At 42.8% G+C, this 26,590-nt stretch overlaps 1 protein-coding gene across 1 annotated transcript; it reads left to right on the top strand.

Annotated features, from left to right (window-relative positions):
* Positions 1 to 18,113: 18,113 nt before the first annotated feature.
* On the top strand, positions 18,114 to 19,500 carry GSX2 (GS homeobox 2). Its single transcript, XM_030564013.1, has 2 exons — positions 18,114 to 18,695; positions 19,160 to 19,500. The coding sequence occupies exons 1-2, from the start codon at positions 18,257 to 18,259 to the stop codon at positions 19,498 to 19,500; spliced, it is 780 nt and encodes a 259-aa protein (XP_030419873.1). The 5' UTR covers positions 18,114 to 18,256.
* Positions 19,501 to 26,590: the final 7,090 nt, after the last annotated feature.

Genomic DNA, 26,590 nt, shown 5'->3' on the forward strand with positions numbered 1-26,590 from the left:
AGCTAGCTTCCCTGCTTCATTCATTGTCCGTATGTTCCAAAAAACAAGTATGGTTTTTGTCTTGGTGTTGAGCACTTCAGTTTTCATGCCAGTAGCTTCTTTTCGGCTTTCACCACTGGCAGTTACACAGGTCATTGACTCCTGAAGGCTGTTCCGTCACTGTTTCCATAACACATTTTGGTTTTTTTTATGGGACAGGGTTGTTAGTCCTCTGCCTAATCCCCAACCTAGAGGATCAGGGTGTCTGTTTTGTCTGGCCTCTCCCCCACAGACCAATCCAGCATGGTTGAACCTACCAGGAACAAAAAGTCCCCACTGATACAGACTATGGGGATTGTTAGAGCACGCAAGCTGTCCCGTCACAACAAGGCACGGACACTAGAGGACAGAAGTGTGGGGAATAAGAGCTAGAAAATCTACAAGAAGAAAAGTTTGTGTCACAGAGGCAGAGAAAGAAAAGACGGCTCATGTTGCCTAGTCAAAATATAGCAAGTATCTGAGTTAAGATAAGGAATGGAAGGGAATTCATTAAGGGGATAAGCTATGAAAGTCAACAAATCAGAAAAAAGAGGTGGACAAAGTATGTCTAGGGAGAAAGATAAACAGTGCCCACACCCCAAGAAATGATAGTGATGTTGGAAGAGAGACTTTACTTACCTAGCTATCTGAATTGAAAAGTAGGATAGCAAAATTCAAGGCTTGCAGTACATCTCAAATGGTATGAACATCATTTTGTTTGAAAGGATAGAAGGATAATGTAGACATTACTTTAGATCAGATACAAATGGACATGAATTAACTGGTTGGGATCTTGGAAATTGTAGGTAATAGCTGGGCATCAGTGCTCACAAAATGTCAGAGTGATAACACTAGGCGTGGGGAAGGATGAAAGCAGCAGGAAAGAAGAATAGACTTGAAAAGGCAGACTAATGAAAAAATAGGAAAACTTAATGCGTAAGGTCTCATGGAGAAAGAAATTGATCATCAAAGGGGTCTAATGGTTTTCTTCTCAAGGTATCAACAAAAACAATCCAAAATAGGGAAAACAGGAAAAGGAGCTAACGGTCAATGTAGTTTAATTATATAACATTAAACAAACAAAAACTCCAAACCATGAGCAGAAAAGTGAAAAGGGTTGAGTTTAAGGTATTAATAAAGACATGGAGGGGCACAGTCAAGAAAGGAAAAGTAGATACAATTCACTATTAGCCCAGTAAAAAGAATCGATGTCATGTAATCAGAGAATTAATGTAATTTCCCTGTCTAGTTTTACTGAACTGTTTATGTTGATGCATCCTTTAGTTTGCAATCTCCTTATGAATCTACAGTTATGTGTATAAATGCTCTTTGTAAACAAAAAAGGAAGAGATACTCTCAACTGAGGCTTGATTTTGAACCATTGAAGTTTACAGGTGTTTTGTCACTCACTTTAATGGTGCAGAACTGGGCCCTTACAGCAAAGAGATATGAGAGTAGATTCAATTTTCTTCATGTTTTTCTCTGTCCTTTTTGCTCTGGTCAAGTCATTTATTCTGTTTTTCCTTTATAATATAAGAAGCTAGATCTTGTGTGTCACACTAATGAGGGGAGGGTTCAAAAGGTATTTATGTAGAGGTGTCGTCTCTTCTTGAAAAAGACTCTTTATAAGCCCCATTTAAAGTACAGTAAAGAATAGATTGCTTACAAAGAAAAAAAGCAGATATCCTCCTTTTCAATGCCCTTAAAACAAGGGTGGGCAACCTATGGCATGCGTGCCGAAGGCAGCACGCTTGCTGATTTTCAGTGGCAGTCACACTGCTTGGGTCCTGGCCACCGGTCCGTGGGGCTCTGCATTTTAATTCAATTTTAAATGAAGCTTCTTAAACATTTTAAAAACCTTATTTACTTTACATACAACAATAGTTTAGTTAGATATTATAGACTTATAGAAAGAAACCTTCTAAAAATGTTAAAATGTATTACGGGCATGCAAAACCTTCAATTAGAGAGTGAATAAATGAAGACTCGGCACACCACTTCTGAAAGGTTGCTGACCCCTGCCTTAAAATATAGTAAAGTATAGTGAAGAATAGATCCCTTGTAACTTCAGATCTGTGGACTGGTGTAGTTGGATGCTGTCGCTCTTAAGGACCACATGACACAACACATTATTGAGGGTAGAATCCCCCTAATCCAGAAAGAATGTGTAATATGCCTGACTTAAAGAACTACTTGTGTTCTACGTTATATGCTGCCAGGATAAACTCCCAGATGCTTTTAAGCATTCCTCTGATTTTTTTTTTCCTGTTCTTAGTACTAAGAATCACTGAAGTAGGAAATGTGTATGGTCACTTATTTCATGAGAGAGAGCTATAATGTGACAGAGTCCTTGCTTACTTTGTTTGTGATCACACCATATTATGCACACACACAAAAAGGCACCTATGAAATGTTAGGTGTTCTTGCAAAAATGTTCATCACCTTGACCTGTTTTCGTATATTGTTGTTCATGTTAGGTCTGAAAAGTATAAAATATATTTTTAAAGGCAAACATGCGACAGTCCTAATGCAAGTTCAAGATTTTAAGAAGTCCTTTAAAAATGACAAATGTACAATGCCAAATCATTATCTCATGAAGCCTCCTGAAGATCATCTTTAAGAACAACATATTTTGGAATTGCTGAAAAAGGTGTCAATGGACACTTTGGGCCTGATTCTCCATCACTCTGGCAGTGTAAAGGGACCTTAGTGAGTGTAAATTTAATGTATAAACTCATTTAGGTGAAACTTCAATATGATTACCAAAAAACCCAGGGTGAAATCCTGGTGCAATTGAATTCAATGGCAAAACTCCTCTTTACTTAATAGGGCCAAGTTTTCACCTCCATCCTTTATTTTCCCTCCTTGTTTTCACATCCTTTGACATTTCACTGGATAGTTCATATTTTTCTGGAAGACACTGTTTTTGTCTTAGCAAATATGACTGAATCTCTTAAATGGTAACTCCCATCTCCCACAGATAGCAAGAAACTGGAATAAATATTAACTACTTAACCCCTATCACTGGACTGCAAATGGGCTGATTCTTAAAATTAATAATATACGATTTTTTATATGAAGAAAATAAACTTTTTAGTCTCTTCTAAGAAGAAGGAAACAAAACTGGGTTGTCTGCTTTTATATGGCAAGAAACTTCAATGTAAAACAATTCAGGAAAATTGTATACTTCGATCCATCTTTCTTTGAAAATATAAAGTGTCAATGTTTTAATTCTTAACAATTTACAGCCTTTTTACAGACAAATGCATTGTACTATACCACTCACATCTGTCCAATCTGTTAAAAAACGAACTACATATTCCTTCAGGATTGAGAGCATAATTATTTCCCTGTCAGATTACTATGACAACTTACATTATAATTACTTTCCTATTAATTACTATGACAAGTTTTGATCTAGAGGGAATAGCAAAAGATGACTTTGTTCAAAATTGTCAAAATATGCACAGTTAAGATTTCCTCTGGACTTCCTTTTTGTTCATTAATATGTGAGTATACTAATGTATTTATACCTATTATTTGCAAGCAGTCTTAAATCTCTGATTGTTTATGCCAGAGATGACAGTTCATTTTCTTCTGCACATCTCTAAATTCAGAACTTTTCCCTTATGACTCTAAGGAAATTCATGCTTTCTGATCAGACAGGGTCTGATCCAGTGAGACATTAACAAGTTTATAGAATATTTGAACATTTAATAAGAAACTCTAGTCGTGAGTTATAAGACAGTATCTCACAATGTAAAGCTTCATGAAGACTAATGCAAATGTAGAACTTACCGTGATACTGGTTATTGGAAACATAAAATCCCAGAATACCTCAGTAGGTGAGAGTATGTACTTCTTCAGATAGCATTCAGAAAATGTATGGAATTCCTCGCTACTGGAGGTCAGAACCAAAGGAACAAATTCTGTCCTCATTTATGCCACTGTAAATCCAAAATTACTCTGGACTTACACTGGTGTAGTTGAGCGCAGAATTTGGGCCAAACTTCATATGTGGATTTTTAAAGGGTCTGAACAATCTTATTTGTAATCACGCCTGCTTAGAAAAGGGTTGCTGGTCTCATGCTTCAGGATATCAGCTGATCCTCACAAGGACCTGAAGGAATTCCTTTCCACCACCACCAGCACTCCATATAGTGTTGGCCAGTACTGGAGTTAGGATACCAAATTTGATTGACCATTGAGCTGATATAGTTTGAAAAATTCTGCATTCCTATCCTGGGAAGATGTTTAAAATAGTTTTTAATACTATAAGGAATGTGGAACCAGGACATGTAGAATCATAGAATATCATGATGGACTAGGTAGGACCAGGGCCGGTGCAAGGAAGTTTCGCACCCTAGGCGAAACTTCCACCTTGCGCCCCCCCAGCCCTGCAGCAGCTCCCCCACCCTGAAGTCTGCCGCCCACCCCCGTGGCAGCTCCCTACCCTCTGGCCTGAGGAGCCCTGCGGTACCTCCCCACCCCAGCTCACCTCTGCTCCGCATCCTCTCCAAGCAGGACTGCGCAGTGGAACCCCTGGGCTGGCGGCTGCTGGCAGCAGTGTGCTGACCCAGGGGACCTCCCTGGGTTGCCAGCGGTGCGCCAGGGCAGCCCAGAGGATTCCGGGGGCCTGGGGTCTTCAGCGGTGGGGGGCCCCCTCTTTGGCAGTAATTCAGCGGCGGGGGGCCCTTCCGCTCTGGGCCCTGCCGCTGAAGTGTCCCGGAGACCCGCCGTGGGGCCCCCCCATCGCCGAATTGCCGCCGAAGCGGGACCAGCTGCTGAAGTGCAGCCGGGTCTTCAGCGGTAATTCTGTGGCGGAGGGCCCCCACCGCGGGTCTCCGGAGCACTTCGGCGACTGGTCCCAGAGCGGAAGGGCCCCCCGCAACCGAATTATCGCCGAAGACCGGGCTGCATTTCGGCAGCGGGTCCCGCTTCGGCGGTAATTCACCGGCGGGGGGTCCTTCCGCCCCGGAGCAAAAAAAACCCCTGCCAGCAAGGACCAGGAGCAGAATAAGCTCCAGGGGCCCAGGCCCCGAGAGAGTTTTCCGGGGCTTCTGGAGCGAGTGAAGGACCCCGCTCCAGGGGCCTTGAAAAACTCTCGTGGGGGCCCCTGGGGACCTGGGGCAAATTGCCCCTCTTGCCCCCCTCTCTGGGCAGCCCTGCTGGCGCGCTGACCCAGAGGAAGCCCTGGGCTGCTGGCTGCCACGGCGGCGCCCTGACCCGGGGGACACCCTGGGCTGCCGGCTGTCACTGGCAGCTCAGACTCCCTCTGTTCCAGCAGCAGCGGCTGCGCAACCATTTAAAAAAAAAGTTGGGGGTGCTTTTTGGTGCCCCCAAATCTCGGCGCCCTAGGCAACTGCCTAGTCCACCTAAATGGTTGCACCGGCCCTGGGTAGGATTAAGGAATGGTTAATGGGTTCCAGGAGATGTGACCAGGATGCATGCGGTAAGTAAGCTGTATTTTGACAAGAGGCGAAGTAACTTACTCCCTCCTCAGAGCAAGAGGAATACAGGGAAGAATTGTATCTAAGATGCAATTCCTTCCTGGGGTTTATTTTGTGGTGGCACGTTTGAATGCCAATCTTTAATCTGGGCTGAACGTAATGGCTCAGTCTAGCCCATAACCTATATGCATCCTCATACTGATGAAACAAACTCTTTATCTGTTGCATATAATGTCTCCCAGTGTTAACACACGCCCATAAACAGCCGGTGCAGAATTAAGGGTGCTGAACCCTGTTTTTTGTGGTGGTGTTTTTTTTTAAATGTTTCTCTTGGGAATCCAGAAAAATAGGTATATTCAGGGATGCATTTAGGATAATAAATATAAATCAACAAAAATATGTGCCTTCAAAACCACCTTCAGAAGGTGAGAGTATGGAGAGAATCAGTTGTTCTAGGTGAAATCTTGGAAAGGGGAAAGAGGACTTCTGGAGAAAATTCCATAAGTGGATGTGGTAGTCTCCCCCCCCCCCATTTTTTTCTAGCTGCACCTCTTCTCCTTGCTATCTGAAATGCTGGCAGTTCTGTCCAAAGCATCAGGCCTGAAGTGGCAGAGCTGTTTGGCTATTCTTTATTCCATCACTGTAGCTTTAATATTCTTCCAGTGTATAATTGGAACTCCTCACACCTGCTGAAGGGGGGAAGAGGCCACACATATAATTCATGGGTTTCGTATCCCACCACACCTTGGAACGACATAGGAGTAGATCTTTCTACCCAAGTTGTTTTCTCTTACTGCAGAGATGAAGTGAGACAATAGAGCACATTCCAACTTGGGTTAATTTTCTCATTAAGATGATAAAAACAGGATTCAGGAAGCTCACAACTGTTTGTGGGAACACATCAGGAAATGTACTAGAATCACCCTGGGAGCAGGAGAAAAACCTGGACTGTAGAAGTCCTTATCCACCAGAGGAACTCTGGCTGCTGGTAAAAGGTGACCAAGCTGCAAATGTTTCCTTGCCTTAAGAATTATTGAAGTATGTTGTTTTCCCCTGACCCAAAAGACTTGTTTGTAACCCTGAGGTGCTTTTCAGAAAGCAGCCTTGTCTAGCGGTTAGTGTAGGGTACTGGGAGTCTTTGGTTCTAATCCTGAGCCTGTCACTGACTTTGCTGTATGATCTTGAAAAAATTACTTACAGCTTGCTTCTGCTGTCTTTACAATGAGTGAAACCACAGCCTCCTTTAAGTCAGTGATAAAACTCTCACTGGCTTGAATGGGGCCAGAATTTCACTCAGTAGAATCTTAATATGCAAATATCTTTTCCATGCATGAATCTAGGAAGGATGCAAGGTTTTTTCCCCACTTTGAACTTTAGAGTACAAAAAGTGGGGATCTGCATGAATACTTCTAAGCTTAATTACTAGCTTAGATCTGGTACGCTGCCATCAGCCGAATTTAGTATCTGGCACATTTTCTGTTCCCCCAAAACCTTCCCTGGGGAACACAGATCCAAACCCCTTGGATCTTAAAACAAGGAAAAATTAACCATCCCCCCTCCTTTCCCCTCCCTGAGTTGCCTTAAGAGGCTTCACACCGATCCAAACTCCTTGGATCTTAAAACAAAGAGGAATTAGCCATCCCCCCTTCTTTCCCCCCACCAATCCCTGGTGAGTTCAGACCCAGTTCCCCTTGGATCTTAAAACAAGGAAAATCATTCAGATTCTTAAAAAGAAAGTTTTTAATCAAAGAAAGAAAAAAGGTAAAAATTACCTCTGTAAAATCAGGATGGAAAATGCTTTACAGGGTACTCAGATTCATATAGATCAGAGGGACCACCCCCCCAGCCTTAGATTCAAAGTTACAGCAAACAAAGGTAAAAATTCCTTCTAGCAAAAAAAAAAAACATTTACAAGTTGAGAAAACAAAAATTTGACTAATCCGCCTTGTCTGGCTATTACTTACAATTTTGAAACATGAAAGACTGATTCAGAAAGATTTGGAGAGCCTGGGTGTACGTCTGGTCCCTCTTAGTCCCAATAGCGAACAATGAACAAAACAAAAAGTACAAACAAAGACTTCCCTCCACTAAGATTTGAAAGTATCTTGTCCCTCTATTGGTCCTCTGGTCAGGTGTCAGCCAGGTTTACTGAGCTTTTTAACCCTTTACAGGTAAAAGAGACATTAACCCTTAACCATCTGTTTATGACAGAGCCAGAATTTCACGCAGTAGAATCTTAATATGCAAATATCTTTTCCATGCATGAATCTAGGAAGGATGATTTGGGCTATTGTGTATTTTGTAGCCCTGTGTGATGAAGCAAAGAAACCAACCGCTGGCACAGAAGTGGTTAAAGAGAGCCTTTGGGCCCAGTTAGCCCTGCCCATTTTCCTGCAGCCAATACCAGGCCTGGAAGGGGAAGAAAAGGAGAGAACCTGGCTCATTTGGGGCTGATGGGTGAAGACCCAGGAGCTAGTTACTTCTCCATCTGAGGGGAAGGATTATGACCCTGCCAACCAAAGCAGCCACCAGGAAATAAGTATCATCTCCCTGACTAAAGGAAACTTGGAATCACCTAGCGCCTAAGAGATAACTGGATGACTGAAGCACAGAGACCTCATGGAGTCTGGCCCTACCAAACTTATGGCTGCCCCATGTGGAGGAACCTAGAACCACAGCAGGATGCTGTCTAAGGTCCATGAGGGAGTGCTACCAAAGACAAACCAGCACAGTGATTTAGATTACAGGGGCCCCACCCCAAACTGAAGGGACAATGGTAGTGTCAGGGCTGAATCCCCACTCTGTCACTTTGAGTGCAGGAAGTGGGGGCCTGCAAGGATTTTAAAAATTAATACTTGCCACTCCAGGCTTGTATTATACTCCCAAGGTTAAAGCTTTTCTCTGACCTTGGCTTAATAAATGCTGCCACCACACAAATGCAGAAATACCCCTCTGAACCCAGGAAAGAGCACTTGGGAATTCCTCCCTGTGGGATACCCTCAAGCCCTTTCAACGCCCCCTTCCCACCCCTACCCCCCTTCTAGGGAAGAGCAGAGAAAGAAAAACAAAGGAAATTAGCTGTGGCTACCAGCTAATCAAACAACAGTCACAAACCTCTTAGGACACCAAAAATCCAATCCTGTTCTTAAAAAAAAGGTAAATTTTATTACAAACAAAAAGGAAACAACTATAGCTGAAACTTAGGCATTTTGCTAGATCTTAAAAGAAATAATTTATAAAAATTAAGCACACAAAATAGCTTACTTGGGGTTTCAGCTTAAAGGTGACAAGCCTACAAAAGCATCAGGGGTTAGCACATAGGAGATCCACAAGCCAAAATAAGAAATAAACCTGATTGTGTCTAACTAAATATTCCCTATCCAAATTATTTCTTCTAGGTGTGGAAGATACTTTTTCATACCACCTAGTTCAAACCTTACACAGCATTTCTGCTTACAGCATTGTTGCTCCATGTCCCTGCATTGCAGAGAACAACAGAAAAGGGAAACTTTCTTTCCCCATTTTAAAAAGTTCTAGCCTTCCCATTGGCTCTTTTGGGCAGGTGCCCACTATTTTTTCTTTACCTGGGGGACTTTTTAACCCTTTACAGGTAAAGCAAGTAGAGAACTGCCTCCAAGAGGGATTTTACAGCTGCCTGGCTGGGTGCCCATCAAAGGGAGCTACCCCCCACCTCATTTGTCACAGGTAGGAAGTAGCCGGGGCAGTGGATGTAGACTCCCTGCTCGGAGGTCCCCTATTCTAGGGTCTACTTGCACAGAGATCTGGGTTTGAACCTGGTGGAGTGGGAGGGCCTAGGTTCTCCTACCCTACTGCCTTAAAGACTGGGGCATCTTAAGCAGGGAAGCCAGGAACTGAAAGTTAAGAGTTCCAATCACTAGGCTGCCTGGACCTCAAAGCTCTCTGTTACACCCTGAAAGTATATAATTCTATAGAATGAACTGAATGGTTTTGTTTCCTTACCCTGAAACAGGCCATTTTTTTAAACTAAACTTTGGAGACTCCAGATTCTGCTCTCAGTTGCATCAGTCTGAATAACTCCAGACTATGACTTACCTTCATGTATCTGAGAGTATTACCTAACTTGTGACCCATTCAGGACCAGATAAATCCTGATAGGATTATGATTTACACATTGCAGTATTAATTTAATTATATACTATATATCTGTGCCTGAATATTTAGTCTTTTGAACCAATATGCTTATATCCAAAACCTCAAAATACTTGAACATATTCAATTTAAACTTCTTAGCTTCTGTGTTTCTTCAAAGCACTTGGGATAGGAGTTTTTGTGAGAGTTTGGCAAATGTATAAATGAGTGATAGAACATAAAAAAGCCCTCAACTTGTACATCATTTTAATATCTTTAAATGTTTTTTTTAAATAATAATATAATCTGCGCCTCATCACTGGTATCTGTGCCTCCATAGTTTGAACCAAGGGTACAAATATATCTATTTAAGGATGTACACTGTAGCAGCGTTTTCATTGATATGTATTAAGGGATCCTGTTCAGGATCCTCCAGGTTTGGAGACAGCTACTTTAAATGTGACTGTCTTGTGGAAAAGGTGCCTATAGAAAGGACCTGGTGTGTTTCCATATTTCCCTGAGACATCCAGACTAACTCAAAATGAGACGGTGTTTTGTTTTTAAACTCAGTCTAGGAAATTCAGTGTGAGATCTGAAACTCCAATGACTGGGGGGGCCTTGGGCAAGTCATTTAACCTCTTTCTTTCAGTATCCTAATGGCCAATGTGAAATAAGTGAATAGTCTCAGTTCAGTCCTTAGCAGGTAAGTGTCACTATCTCAGAACGTCACCAGATTTGCCATCCTTGTTGGTAGTCTCTGCAGAGGCTAAGGGTTAAATAGATAAGGAAAATGAACAGCATCCTCAGTCTGTGAGATGGTTTTCCTTTACAGAGGAGATGCACAGGGCTAGGGCCCTCATTCTGCCCATACTTTACATGTTCTGTGGATAAATATGGTAGTGGACTTTAGCTCCAAGAATATTAGACCAACTTGTTTCCTGAAGTAATATATTCACTTAAATAATCATTTACATCTAAGTCAGTTGATATTTCAAAGCAGTCTGAAGATATCACTGTATATTAATATTGATTATTTTTTACTTACAAGGAGGCACTATCAACTCTTATTCAATTACCTAGCAATACAGTAGCTAATAAGTGAGCCATAATATGCAGAGAAAATCCAGCCACTCACTTTATGAAAGAAAAAAATTAGTATAGGTGGTTTATTTAAGTAAACTAACTGTGCTAATTAAAGTAGGTTAAATGTAGCATCATGCAAAATTCCTACAATAATCTGGTTCATATACTTTAAATGACAGAGATGGCTCTCCTTGCTAATACCATGCATACTCAACTGGCTAGAAAAGCAACACTACTGCTGGTATCAGATTCAAAAGGCTGGGTTATAGCCCCAATCCAGCAAAGTTCTTAAGCACCTGCATAACTTTAAATGGATAAGTAGTTTCATTAACTGTAATGAGACTATTTCTATGCTTTAAGGTCTGCATGTGCTTAAAAATTTTGGTGGATCAGAGCCTATATTACTAAAACATATTTCAAAGTGTATTACTTTCTTTGTATATGTGAAAAGTGCAATAGAAGTGCAAAGCATTTCATTATTAGCAATGGTCATGTGTGAAAGCCTGCTGAAGTCAATTGTAGTTTTGCCATTGATTTCAATGAGCTTTGGATCAGGCCCAGAGATAGTGGTGGTACTCAAACCAAAATAAAACAGCTAATTATACAGAAATAAATGTCCACAGAGCCTTTTGCAGTGGTTTAACTGTATTAGTTTCAAGGCTGATTGCAATGATAGGGTATTTCTCCTCTTCAAGTGCTACAGCAGCATAGCTGCAGTGGATGGCATGATGTTGCCTCAGATGGAAGCATTTGAGGGACATGGAAAAGTGACATACAGAGAAGTACTAGGGAATGCTGCAGATTCTGAGGTGACCTACTCAATTTTCCTCCACTGTACATTGGCTGTGCCCTGACTCCTCCCACAGTTCTTCTTTGGGTGGAGTTTATAGACCTTCCTATGGAACTGTTTTAGATTTGTACACTGATATGAGAGTGAACTGAATAAGGAGGTTTGTCCTTGCACACAGAATTTAGAAGCAGTTTTTAGAATAAGGGCCAGATCCACAAAGGTATTTAGGCTCCTAACGTCCATGGATTTCAGTGAAAGTTAGAAGCCTAAATACTTTCATAGATCTGGGCCTCAGTTCTCACTCTTTTTAGTCCACAGGCCATGGGGGCTTATGACCCCATGAATTTAAATGAAAATTAACTAAATTAAGTAAGAAACTTGTAAAATTAATCATGAGAAACTGCACACCAAATAGTAAAATGGGGATTTTTGTTTAAAAAGTGATGGATGAGTATTGACCTCCTGTTTCCTTGTGATAGCATTAAAGCAAAATTAATCTAAATTGCTGTCATAAGAGCCTCATCATCTAATCCACCTGCACCTAACACTTACATCAGCTTCAGTGAAAATTTATGGTGTACAGAGAATACAGGATGTGACCCTTGGGAAATTAATATTATGAATGGCTTGTATTGAGGTTGTTTTCAACTTTTCACCCATCTATGATTTAATTAGCCTAAAACACTTGCTTATGTTTATTCCAGCCAGATGCAAAGACTTGCATAAAAGAATAAATCCGTTTAGTGAAAAATGATCTTCCTTATTGAGGAGGCTATAATTTTTCCCATGTAAAACAAATTTATCCTTCAAACAACACATTTTATCTAAATACAAAATATTTATATATTTAGTTCTCTTCAGTGCTAATCAATTAGCAGCCAGCTTTCTCAAACCATATGTATCTCTTTGTGTTTTTAAAAGATTACTAAGTGTTAAAACAAATTGGCTACATTTTGTGGGTGCTGTTAGCGAAAGTCAGATGGGGCCAAAGATATTGCAAACTTCACCAGTAGCCTCAGATCTCACTGCTCGAATCTAACCTCCCCAGGGAGAGGTGTTCAAGTCTTCGTGCTGTATTCTTAACCTCCCAGAGGCACTCTTTTAACACCTACTGTCCTACTCTGATCCAAGTCACATTGCTGCTACGCAGTTTTGATTCGCGGGTAGGGAGATTGTGTGGTCTGTAGTTTAGTGGAGTTGGCGTGGCCACCCCCCACCCAAAACTCTTAAGGGTTTGCAAATCGGACTCTCAGTGCTACGTTGCAAATAAGGATTACACTTTGCCATTCAGATCCAACTATATTTTGCTAGGAGAGGGGAAGGGAATCTGTCCTGATTCCGAAAGCTAAACAGGTGAGAGCAGGCTCTACAGAAGAAGTTTGCTGCAGAGGAGGACACTGCCATTTTAAAAACCTATTTTAACTGGTGCTACTTTCTAAAGGGAGCTCACGTCGAAAAATACAGGGGAGGGCAGCTCAGCGTTCACCACTTACAAATAGTTTTCAGTCAGACCAGTAATGAGGGCACAAATAAACGCAGTATAGTGAAAACACAGGCAGGAGGGACATCTACTTAGGCTTTGAGATCTCTCGCTTCTTAGGTGTTAAGTCGAAGCATAAGCTAAATCCATAGTCGTCGTGGTACTTGTCGTTGTGCTGTGTATCTCAGAGAAAAGATACTTTAGCCAAAACGTGATTCTTTTTAGGCAAGTACTTACCAGTAGTGGTTTCGTCAAGCAGACAGCTAAAGAACGCGAGGGTTAGGCTAAGCGTTATCTTCGGGGCAGGAACTGTCTCTCCCTGTGGTTGGAAAGCGCCTGGAATATTATAGGTACCTAAATAATGGAATATTATAGAACCTGAATAATAATGAATGCTTAAAGCAAGAGTCTGAATTCCTCCAAAGTACTCACTGGTGGATCGTTTTGTATTTTGCTTTTTCTTGAAGGTAAAAGTGCGGATAAAATTGGATTTAAAAGTAAAAGTCACCTTCTCCGTCTACTCTGCTCTTGATTCTCTAAGCGCTCTCTTTTGGAAACGCAATAGAAGTTTGGTTGCCTTTAGGGGGGGAAAAAAGAGTTTGGTAGGTATTGAGCAAACAAACGACGTGGAAAATCATGTGACAAACTTGCTCCCGCACAATCACGGTTTCACGAAACTAAACAGCTTGGTTTCCCCCGCTACAAGTTTTATTCTAGCAGTCAAAGGCTCCTAGAGTCTAGAAGCAGCGTCTAAGTTCTCCCTGGGCAGTGGAAGGATGAGGAATCAGAAATGAAATTCCCCCTTTCATCCTAATTACACATCTTTTCAATTTTTGTAATTGCCAGCCTCTGCCATAATGAGATCCTCTGAAATTCAAAAGACACGTTTTAATGTTACATCTTTATCTTTGGGGGGAAACCTAGTTTTCCACCACTGCTACATATCCTGTTAACAATCAGAGCCCAAGACCCTGAATGGAGACCTACTGCACAATTTCTGCTGAATGCACTTCTTAGTTCATATAATGCTAGGGCCTTTTGAAGTACTACAATGCGCGTTACGCCCAAAGATTGTCTCTTTGGACAGATCTACAACGCTTGGCTTAATGTTTGAAAGTTAAATGGACAACAAGGATGTTGAAACTCCCACGCTTTAGCCACTGCGGACGCTTGCTACATTTTCCTGTTAGTTTCCATAAGTGAAACAGACATGGTAGAGTGAAGGAGGCTGGGGGGCGGGGAAGGAACATTTTTCTCTTTTATTTCCTCTTTTACTTTTTGTCATCCTTAAAATAAGAGCTATTTGGGAAGAGTATAGGTAGCTTGTATCTTCAAGTGCCTGGCTATGTTGCTACTCCATGAAATCAAAATTTATGATTATTCAAATGTTGGGGACTGTGAAAAGAGAGGAAGAAAGAGGGAAAATTAATATTGCAGCTGTTCTTCTGATTAATGAGAGATAATTGCTCATGAAAAGTCACCCCTGTGGCATTTTGTTGTCTCCTGGATCTTTGTTCTTTTCCACTATTATTGAGGACTTTCTTGAAGACTAAGCGGTTCTTTTCAATTTTTGGTATTCAGAAAGTGTTGCTTGGTTACAGATAATAGAGAAATCTCGGGCTATATTGGGTAAGATGTGCCACAGACAGCAATATCACAATGCCACTTTCAGAAAAGGATGGATACAAGTTAACGATGCGCTTTCAATAAAACATTAATAGACTTGTTCACGCTTTTATAATGACCTCATTAATGGGAGCTGGGGGCAAGTCCTGTCTTCTGCTTATGTTCACGTAACAAAACCCTGCTTTGAGATCATTTGCAAACTAATATGAAACCAACGTTAGATTACCAGATAAATGTGATTATAACGCAAGAGTCATTATGTTCCATTTGGTTTGCAAGGGCTTCTTTTGCCATTAAAATGGTCAAAACTAGTGTTTTGTTCTTCCCACAACACCTCATTCACTGGAGAGCAATTTGGTCACTGGCTGTTTGTAAACTGGCTATTCTGCAGTTTTACTTATATAATTATGTCTGGATGCCGTCTTCCTTGCACAGCCAGATCCGCCAGTGAAATGAGTGGAGAAGTGTGTCGGGGGAAAGAAAGCAGACTATTTCCCTAGCATGAATTTTTGGGTGGGGGAGGCTTCACTTTTGTCATTTAAGCCGCGAATCTCTTATAAATAAAGGTGTTAGAGGCATCTGGAGGAAAGGGAAAACGAGGGCAGCTAGTCCTACAAGTTGCAGTCTGGGGGGAGCAGAGCTGCTGTTCTTTTTGAACTGCGCTAATTTAAAAGGGGGGCAATTTCGTTACATTCTCATTTGTTACACTGTCTTGAACTAAAGGCAGACAAAGCTATACTCTGTCACCCCGAGCAGAATGAAGAGAATCAAAGGATTTTCCCTTAAAAGGACTAATTTTCTCCTTGAATTATGAAAGTAATGGCTAGGTAACAGCCTGTGCTCTGTACCCAACTGCTTAATACCGTCTAAATCCTTCCACGTGGCTCGACTAGTCGTGGCAATTAGAGCTCATTATAGGCTCATAAGAGCTCTCATTTTGGGGATTACTTAATGGACAACGAAATTTTATCGGACAGAATTATTGAAAAATAAAATTGTAACGAGGTCGCTGTGATGTGGGCGCACGCCTTCCATCATTCCGCCTGGATTGGAATATCTTCGCCTTCGCATCGCGCCTTTCTTCCTCTTCTTATCACTGCACTTGGTTTATTATAACAATTACAGATTAAAACCGTGATCTGATTCTTACTCTGTCTGACTTTTCTTAAACAAGGCCATTTCCCCCCGGATCCGCTCTATCTCAGCAGATGCAACTTGTCCCACTTCCGAGAGCGGGTTATTTCCTTCAGAGCAGCTTCTTGTAAACGCCGATGACTCTGAACCTCTCTGTCCATTGCAGTAAAAGCCATATCACGCAGGGAGATCTGGAAAGAATCACCTAATTAGTCATTCTTATAATAATCATATGTGTGTTCTACATTCATATGGTGTAAAGTCCAAATGCCAAAGAACTTGCGAAGCATCCGTGCTTTCTGTTTATCTCAGATAATGTATAACTGGTTGACTACTTTTTAGCCACCAAAGACATTATTAGGCCTCCGTAGCCTGTGAATCGTATCTGTTAGCTTGTCTTTAATCGGTATCAAAACCTTGGCACAATAGTTTTTAACCATATTAATATAGCGCTTTGCGTCAGAGCACTTTCCTTAAAGTTAATGGCTCTTTAATAATTGTTCACTCTCGATTGCTATCTCTTGCCTTCCGGGATTTTTAATTCTTTGATCCTGTCTGTTGCTCTGAAGTAGTAAATGATTCTTTTGTAAAGGTGCTTTGCTAGCAACAGTTAAAGTTGAAGCTGACCTGCCTTAAACTTTGCAACTCCCTAATTGTAGTCACAAGATGTTGGATTAGCACATTTCTGGAATAGCTGTCTGTTTACACTCCAGAGACTCACAGTCCAGTAAACACTTTCTAATTGAATTCTAATCACATTCAAATAGCTCAATAACCAGTCTCAGCTGCAATTCATAAAACTTTAATTGCCATCCATAAATCCTGAGCTCCCCGAGTGTGGAGTATCCCTACAACTCAATTATATCTTGCTTGCCAGAATTTCACTGGATGTCTTCAAGGAGACTAACTGACAGTCCCTCCTTTCACACGCCCTTGAGAGATATTGATTGTGAACTGAGATCTAGTTCTACTTTTCGTCGTGTGTTAGTGGCAGCACCCTCTGCACGACTGCAATGAAAAATAAAGCCTGAGCTTCTCTCTGTTTGGTAATAGGGGAAGCGGCCTTTTAACTGAGGCTGAGATACGCTGGTACGTTACATTTCTAAACTCAGCGGCGAGGAGTACCCCTTTGACAGAAATGCAAACAGATGAGCAAGCTTTGAAAACGATTTAGGCTTGACTTAAGATAAATTTAAACAGTGATCGCTGTTTGACTACGCCCATTGCCCAGGAACTTGTAGATCATTGTGTTTCTCCCTCCCCACCCCTGCACCATGATATCCTTTCAACACAATTAGGATACAAATTTCTGTGCTAGCCTGGCTTATTGGGGCCAGAGTTTTCTGCTGTAAAATGCAATTGTCACTGCTGAGTCTAAAGTCAAGTAGAATTTGATAGTCATCTTTAAGTGATGCTTCGGGTCAGCTAACCAAGAATGCAATATTAGTTCTATTAACTATAAGTCCCCTTTAAACTCCCATAGAATAGGTAAGTGGAGAATCGTGCAGTATGCTGCAAATACCTTGGCTCTTTAATGAAATCTGAAATGCTCAGGAGTCACAGACCATATTTCGCTGTTGATCCAATTTTACTTTGACTGATTGCTTCGGCACACTTGGTGGAGATCAAAGAATCCATCTCGGACATTTTCTCTTTTCATTAGGATTTTGAACTGAAGCTTTGAAATGATCATGGAAGTTAACTTGAAAGTCTTCCGTTTTGACAACGTCTTGGCTGAGAAGTGTCCAGCTATTTTAAGGCTTTATCTCTTGAACTAATTGTCAGTTTGACAAGATTCACTCATAAAAAACAGCCCCTTACCCCTATAGTAGCTTTGTCACGTACTTCACAGAAAATATAAGGGCGACTGCATTCTTGGAAAAGCAAATGGGATTGTTTCTAGGTGTAACTCGATCACCCAGAAGTTATAACTACTGTACTTAGATGCTACCTAGTATATTAAAAGAAAATGAACCCCATCCTGCTTATTTCATCACGCGCCACTGGTTTCCCCCTACTCAGGAAATGGTATATTATTGGTATAAATGATGTGACGGGAGAATCCCTTAAGGTTTATTTTTAAACCTAGTCAAAGACGTGCATTTATTTACCGGGTAATGTGTTAGAAAGTACAACGTGGGATGTGCCTGAATCACAAACAGGGCAGCTGCCCCCTCCGTTGCTCCCCTGTTCCTATAATTTATCTGGAGAGGAGGAGAACTGAAGTCATGGTGAAATTAACAAAACACACACACTTTGGAAAGTCTCCCCCCCCCCTTGTTTTGTTCTAGCTCGGGCAGCCTATCCCGAGTGTTTGGAGGAGAAGCCAAGGGGGTTTAGATCTGCATCTCTTTCAGGAATCACGTGTTAAATAGTTGATATAAAACCCCGGAGCAGGGGATCCAGGCGGGGGACTTGAAGACCAGCCCTCTCCAGGGACCCTTTTGTTCAGCTCTCAGACATAAGCACCTTCTCGCCAGCCAAGTGCTTCAGTGGCGACTTCCCCGCCTTGGCAAAGGAGGAAGACCCGGGAGAGCCAGCCCAGACCTGCAGCAGCCCTTCGAAATGTCCCGATCCTTCTATGTCGACTCTTTAATCATCAAAGATTCCTCGAGGCCAGCTCCTTCCCTGCCTGAGCACCCCCACGGACAGGATTTCCTCATCCCCCTCAGCATGCCTTCCCCCCTGGTCATGTCGGTGTCGGGCCCCGGCTGCCCGTCCCGCAAGAGCGGCACCTTCTGCGTGTGCCCGCTCTGTGTCACTTCGCACTTGCACTCGTCCCGGGGGGGCGGCAGCGGGGCCATCCCCTTGCTCAAGAGCCAGTTCTCTCCCGGCGGAGATGCCCAATACTGCCCCAGGATGAGCCATGCCCAGCACCACCAGCAGCAGAGCTCGGTACCAGCAGCCGCAACAGCCCTGGGCCACCCAGCGCATCACGCACCTGTCTGCACCGCCACCACCTACAGCGTTAGCGACCCCAGGAGATTCCATTGCCTCGGCATGGGTAGGAGTCACTGGCCCGGGGGTGCCATTCCACCTCGCTGGGGTGCGCTTCACTCCGCAGCGGGCGGGCAAGGGCGTGAGCTGGAATCTTGGAGGGGGGCGCTGCACTGCCCTACAGGTGGGGATAGAGTGGGGAGGGATCGTTCATTCCCCGGCGGGGGGAGGGGATCGGAATGAACTCCAGGGGGAAAGAGCAGGGGTGTGTTTGCTTCCACTAGGGTTTGTGGAGCGGTTCTGATGTCGCAGGCAAGGAGGAGGCGAGTTTCCAGGGCTGGCGTTAGCGAGCAGGTAATGTGAGGCGCTCTGTCTACACACCTAAAGAGACGCTTACCGAGGGGTTGCGTCTTGCTGCTCCTGTAACACATGAAATGAACCGGGGGGGACACGTGTTTGGAAAAGGGCGATAGGGACAGATTAGTCTGAATTCTTTTCACGCCACTTAGCCCTTGTGTCTCTCCCGTCCAGGAGGATCCGATACTAGCCACATACCCAACGGCAAGAGGATGCGGACCGCTTTCACCAGCACGCAGCTTTTGGAGCTAGAGAGGGAATTTTCTTCCAACATGTACCTGTCCCGCCTGAGGAGAATCGAGATCGCTACCTACCTGAACCTATCCGAGAAGCAAGTGAAAATCTGGTTCCAGAATCGGAGGGTGAAACACAAGAAAGAAGGCAAGGGAACCCAGAGAAACACTCACGGGGGCTGCAAGTGCACTGGCAACCCGGGGCATTACCCCAGGTCAGAAGACGAAGAGTCTTTATCCCCATCATCTGCGAACGAGGACAAAGAGATCTCCCCTTTATAAAGCGCTAGCAAGCCCGCCGACTTCCGTCTCAAGCTGGGGCGCCTTCGATCCTCTGAGCTAGCTCCTTCCACCCTAGGGTTGCAAGCCTGAGCTAAACGGGGAAGCATGTGTGACTGCAACTGCATACACCTGACCGAGCTGGTACCATGCTAAGGAAGACACAGACAAAGGAAATAGTTCTTGATGGCTCTGTCCGCCAGTATGGTTTATTGTAATGGATTCACAGGTTAGATAGTTTGAATGTACAGGCTTTAGTGGTGAGCGTTCAACTAAAACACTATTTATATAACACAAGGAGCAATGTTGTTCTTTTTAAAAAAAAGTTAACGTGATCCTGGATTTCCTATGGGCATGGCAGTTTTCCTCCCTTCCCTCCCCTCAATACAGTTTAAGAAAATTCCATTTCATGACTTTACTGAAAGTTCTGACGTCGAGAAGAATTTAGAGAATTAAAAGGAAAAATAGGTCTAACTGCATGAGAATCTTCTGTACAGCGTTTAAAAAATTACAGTCGTTCGGAGGTTCGTTTGTATGTGAATAGTTTTATATCAGATTTATATTTATATTTATTTAAATGAGGTCAGACAAGAATTTTATTTTTTTTAAAGTGCCAGCTTGGTTCAAACAATGATGGTTTAATTAATGGGGCAAAAATGTTTTTTTTAATCCTTTGTACACTAATTGAATTAGTATGGTTTAGAAATATATAAAACAATACAAATAAATGCCATCCGCTACTAACCTGAATAACTATGTTTCCTGCTACGCCATGTTCTTGGTTTTAAACAAATAACCCAATTTCAGCAAGAGAGAGGGCCAATGAAGCGAAGTTTCTAAGGTTGGCACAATAAATAGCTTCTGGTTACTTTACAGCCGCGAACAATGAGAGTTCTTAGCGCTTCTGACAGCTTGTATTTGTCTGTTTTATACACATCATCCAGCACATCGGCATTTTATGAAGCTGATTACTGTTGGTTGGTGTTACTGAAAGTGGAGCTACAAAATCCCAGCCTCGTCAGCAAGAAATAGCTCGCTCAAAACAAGACACACTCTCCGGGATTGCGGCTACCCCACTGAGGGCCCTGTCCTGCAGGCACTGTAATCAGTGGCAGAACTGAGCTTCAACAAGCCAGATCCCCGTGGGCCTTTCAATAGGCGTGTGGGGCGCGCAAGGTACAGTGCGCTGGGCTTTGCCCCTCGTTGGTGTAAGAAATCTTTGTGCCCGGGCAGGGCTCGGTGACTCCACTCGTTGGAGTTTAAAATCCTGAAGTTTGCCAGAAAGGACGAAGGAACGTTTAGGCTAGAACTGCAAGCCCAGGCGTGACCCACAGCCCCCCCTGCGCAGCGGGACACGCGGGCTGGCTTTGCCCGGGCGGGCGGGTCAGGCCCATTGAACTCAGGCCTGTACTGGACAAAGCGAGTTCGAGTTGGCCCGCTAAGAATAAGCGCAGGCGATAGCAGCCACTGCTCAAGGGCAGCTAGCTATGGTGCCTAGGGGCCGATCCTGCCAGCCCTGACTCAGGTGAGTAATCCTGACCCACGGACAACTCTCTCTGAGTGAGATCTACTCAAGGCTTGGAGGACAGGACCCTGTCGTTTATTTATAGCCCATTTGTACAGCCTGACTGAAGTGGGTAAAGGCCGGAGGGCTGATCCTGGGTGCTTTGCCACTGCTTTCAAGGGATGAAGCGCCAAGTCACTCATTGGCGAATAGTCCTCATACCAAGATTGCCATCCATAAACCTACCTCTCTTTCCTGGGGCAGCTTTGGGATAAAGCCTCACCCAGAGACACTTACCGTTATCCGGTACTAGCACGTTGTCTAGGATTAGATGTGCCCATTTTACCTGCTGAATTATTTTCTAACAACATCTTTTGCCCTTTGTTGCAATCTCTTGCTATCAATTCCCTCTCATGGGAGAGGAGATTTTTAACCACAGCCTCCAGCTGATTGCAAAAACCATTAGAAAAATAGCTATCTCCTGCACACTTTTTTTTTTCTTCATCCTTTCTCTTTAACAAAAAGCCCTGGAGACCTGGCATAAATGTTGGTCTCTTCTTTCAAGTGCCTGCACCACTTTTAATCACAAGATGGCTACTAAGGTTCCCTACTGTTTGCACAACAAAAGTGAATAACCTAAACACATTGTACAGTACCAGTGAATGTCCTGGTGCATTAAAGCAAATGCAGTCCTGAACAATGATGTTCTGAAAGCCTTCAAGCAAAGCACAAGTACAAATGGTGGTCCTCAGAAGATGCTCCCTGATAAAAAGATAATTAGGAATAAACAAGTAATAGGTTGACTATGCCTATTTATTAATAACGTGCTTTATCATTAGCGTACAGCCGGATTCTGCAAGGTGTTTAGCACTCCCATCTCTCACTGAGTCAATGCACTTGGGCCCTCCCCTCACCCCCATTTCCTCCAGCAAGCATCAAGAGTAACTGCATTATAGTCAATGAGATTACACTGGGGTGAAGGTGGTGTGAGGGGAGAATCAGATCAGCAAGCTCGATAACTCACAGGGTCAGGGGCATACGGCCAGATTCACCACTGCCTCATACCAGTTTCATGCTAGTGTAATTCCACTGAAGTACTGAATCAGGCTCTCAATGCTGACAGTGTGCACTGTATAATACACAAAGATTAGGACACAGTCTGCCCTAAAGGGTTATAGAAATAGCCACAGTTTGCCAGAGAAAGGTGATATAACATGATCCAATGGCTGAAAGTTGAAGCTAGACAAATTCAGACTGGGAATGAAGCATGCATTTTTAACAGTGAGAGCCACTGGAATGATTTATTAAGGGTGGTGTGGGATTCTCCACAACTGACCAGCTTCAAATCAAGATTGGATGTTTTCCTAAAAGCTCTGCTCTAGGAATTACTTTGGGGGACGTTCTATGGCCTGCGTTATACAGGACGTCAAACTAGATGATCACAGTGGTCCCTTCTAGCCTGGGAATCTGCGGCACACAGAGAGGAACATACTGGTAGTTGGAGACAATAAAGAGTATTTTATTTGGCTGCTTTTGTTTATTCACCCATTCCATAGTTACAACAAACTCACTTCATACCCCATCAGAAATAGGTTTTGGGGTGGGATTGGAATGATTAGGGAGTTTCAATTTGGAAAACTAGGATTGGGAAATCACTCCACAGAGCTGCATGTAACATGAATGGCTAGGGGAAGAAACTGAGCAGAGCATGTAGGGTGGTGTCGCTGGCAGAGTGGCCTTGGGGAGAAGAAATATGGATTTTTCCCATAATGCTCTGATTGTAAAAAGATCTGATACGTTAGCTGACTTTTTGTTGTTGTTGTTGTAAATAACTGATCTTTGTGTTAAGCCAAAGTAAGAATTGTAGAGAGCTCTCGAGATAAGGGTCCTGGACAGGTACCAGTAAATCAGAAATACCATGCCTACCTTATACTGGTACAGGAGGTGAGGGGTTCCAGCTAGATCCTGGCAAGGTGGGAAGAGGATTTTGGAAGAGGGAGCCTGCTATAGAAGAGGTTGAGAACTACTGATATATATCAATGGTATATTAGAAATGTTTACCAACTACATTCCAGATTATGCAATGAAACACGGGGCACCTACTTTGTCTAACATATGACTATTCAAAGATGATGAAATGCCTAGAGGAAATGTTACTTTCAGCTTGCACAGAACTGTACTTGTCATAATATTCATGAAAGGAAAAAAACAAACCAAAATGTGTCTCATTATTATTCCCTAAAAATAATCATATTTCTTCAACTCCGGTACAGGCAAAGGTTTTAGGCTTGTGGGTTCCATTCTGATTCAGCTGAAGTGACTGGGAGTTTATTTTGCCTGCAAGATATGGCCCTTTTTGTGTATAAATTCTTTGGGCTAGATCATTCCCTTTTAAAGAGGAAACTCCTTGGAGGGAGACGCAGAGAGGCCAAGTAATTCACCAGATGCACCTTCAGGGAATATCTAGGTTTGTCTCCTCAGACAGGAGGCATTTTGGAGATGATGAGGGGCCAAAGGCATGGATCTTTAACCCAGGGAATCCTAAGGATCCAACATAAGGTAGGGAAATGCAAGTCTTGTGGAGCTGAGGCCTCTTCACGGTGAGCTGTCCCGTCCCTTCTGTGTTGCCTTCCTGGCCAGCATGGAGTAGCAACTGAGAGGACCCAGCTAGGACAAATTCAAATTCAAGAAGCATTCATTTACACCACAGCACCTCTCGGACTGACAGGGAAGGATACCAGAGAGAAGCTGGTCCCTTGTTTCACCCTATCTGTCTCTGGTCTGCTCCCAAAATCCCACAGAGTCTTTTCTTACACAGATGTTTTCATGTAGTACTGGGGAGAGGAAATGATGCCACAGATGTGGAACATCCCCTCTTTTCACATCCACTAGGAGAGTTCTACCTAAGTTCACCAAGGGGGAGGGGAGGATAGCTCAGTGGTTTGAGCATTAGCCTCCTAAACCCCAGGTGGTGAGTTCAATCCTTGATGGGGCCACTGAGGGATCCAGAGCAAAATCAGTACTTGGTCCTGCAAGCAAAGGCAGGAGGCTGAACTCAATGACCATATAAGATGCCTTCCACTCACAAAAGAGGAAGAGTCAAGCAAGACCTTAATATCTTCAGACAGTGGAGCCAAAGAGAATTGTGCTCTCTGCATTCAGCTTCACATATGCTTTTTCTTTCACACATAAACATATTTCCTTGGATAGAATTGACCTTTCAGTATAAATGAATGGGAAGAAGCAACTCAAAGCCCTCCTCCTCTGGTATTTATCATCACCAGAGAAATATGTGAAGTGATGTCTCCCTAGAGTTGTTCATCATTTCTTAAAAAGTGGGGAAAGTGGCATTTGTTATAGTTAGACTTAACTAGTCAATATTGTACAATGATTTGAAGATGTAGTAGGCTATAATGACTACATATGATTATTTATTATTGTGTTGTTATATTATATAACATAATATAATGTATAGATACTTATATAGTTTCCATCACTATAGTATCAAAAGGCTTTATAAACATTGTGACAAACTCATGCTGGACAGCTCTAAGAGAGTGGTGGAAGGCAGATATATTAGAATGATAAAGGCCATTTTCCCTATAAGCTGAAAAGGGGTTACCTCAGGTCAGCTAGGGATACCTGAGTCTAATAAAGGGCTGCTAACGCTAGCCCGTTGAGGGCTCTAAGCAGGAATATTCCACCTCCTCAGTACTAAAACAGGCAAGTTCTTATCATCAAAAGATACCTGACTGACTACCTGTTTGGGGGAAGGACTGGGGCCAATAACAAGGTGATACCCCTCTGCCGAGAGGGGGCAGGAAAAGGTATTCCCCTTTAGTTTGTGTTGTGAATTTGTTTCTTTTGTTTGGCAGAGGCACACTCCTTGGACCTGCCCTGAGGCCTACTTAGAAATTTTTGAGAAATAAATCCCAAGTGGGAAAATAAACACTGGCTGGAGTGTGGCTGATTTACTGCAGGCCCCCCACCATGAGAAGGGGAAATGCTGAGCCTGGCGAGGTGGAGGAGGTGCCTTGGCACAACCCTAATTATTTGTTTCCTTAGAATACCACTGTGAAATTGGAACATTGTATTATCTCCATTTTATAGCCCAGGAACAGAGGCACAGGGAAGGGCTTGCCCCAAGTCACACAGGACATTTGTGGCAGACCTGTGAATTGAACTCAACTCTCCTGAGTCCCAATCCAGTGGGTGAGCCACAAATTTAAACAAACTATACATATAATTACATACAACACCCTTCCCCCTCCCACCACATTAAAAGTACCTTCAGGTTGCAAAATCAAGCACTCAAATGTTAGGAAAAGCCAGAATTAAGATTGTCTGTGCAGCCTTAATATATGTCCCCGGAGCATCTGTATCATGATACAGTCTTTAATTACATGGTCACATACTATTTTTTCCATAGAATCTCTGCCTCATTCAGTGCACAGGATGGGTGTGCTCACTGAATAGGTAGCTAGTCAATATTTCTTTATGTCTTCATCAGTCAATGTGTGGTTCCAGGCCTTATTTACACACCCTCCAAACTCTGCCCTGAATAAAGAATTACTTTTCTCATGGGCTTTTCTTTGGTGCTCATCATCACACAAGGTGCTTCAAAAACATGAATTAATGTATCTTAACTCCTGTAAGAATAGGGGGTATTTTACAGACAGAGAGGTGAGACACCAAGAGAGATTAAGACCCAAATTGTCAAAGGTGTCCACTAATTCTGGATGCCCAACATGAGACAAAAAGGGCTTGATTTTTTTAGAGTGATTTGCATTTTTAAGCACTTTATATATTCAAAGCACAGTTCCTATTTCCTTCAATTGCATTTGTGCAGCTCAGCATTTCTGCAAAGCAGGCCACAGGTGTCTTATATTGGGCACTGAAAAAATAAGAAACAAATAGTTAGTGGCCAACTGTGAAAAATTTCCTTTAGGTGACTTGCCTGATATTGCATCAAATCCATGGTAGAGGCAGGAGCAGAATCCAGTTCTGCAGGGTAGTATTTTCAACTTTCTTAACCACAAGACCATTCCCTCCTGTTCCCTTGTGCCTCATTCACTACACACCATCCAGCTTCTGCAACAAATGAGACAAAAGTCCTACAGACAACAATCTCATTCCCTTACCTGTCCTGATTCTTTACCTGAGCACTTTCTGTTCTGCACACTGAATGAGGCAGAGGCCTGTGATCATGTCATTACAGACTGTATCATGATGCATATGTACAATGGGTGAGAATAAAGTTTACTCAAGCAATCTTAATACTAACCTTTCCTAATTTTTGAGCGTTTGACTTTGCAACCTCAGTTTCCTTTTAACATAGTTTTTTAAAATGTAATTTCCTGTTTCTAAAAATGCAAATGGAAAAACAGAAACTCCATCCTGTGGAATCATAGTGAGTCCTATGACTATCATTAGCAAAGTTGCAACTTTTAGGTCTACAGCACAGACTTCTACCACTGTAACTGATGGAGTAACTATTGTAGCGGTAGTAAGCTATTATCTTTGTGGACAATCTCCTAGAAAGGGCTGAGATGTACATATTGCTAAGGGTTTTGTAGGTATTTGCTAGAC

The sequence above is a fragment of the Gopherus evgoodei genome, chromosome 5 (assembly GCF_007399415.2).
Source record: "Gopherus evgoodei ecotype Sinaloan lineage chromosome 5, rGopEvg1_v1.p, whole genome shotgun sequence".
In the NCBI taxonomy this organism is placed as follows: Eukaryota; Metazoa; Chordata; order Testudines; family Testudinidae; genus Gopherus; species Gopherus evgoodei.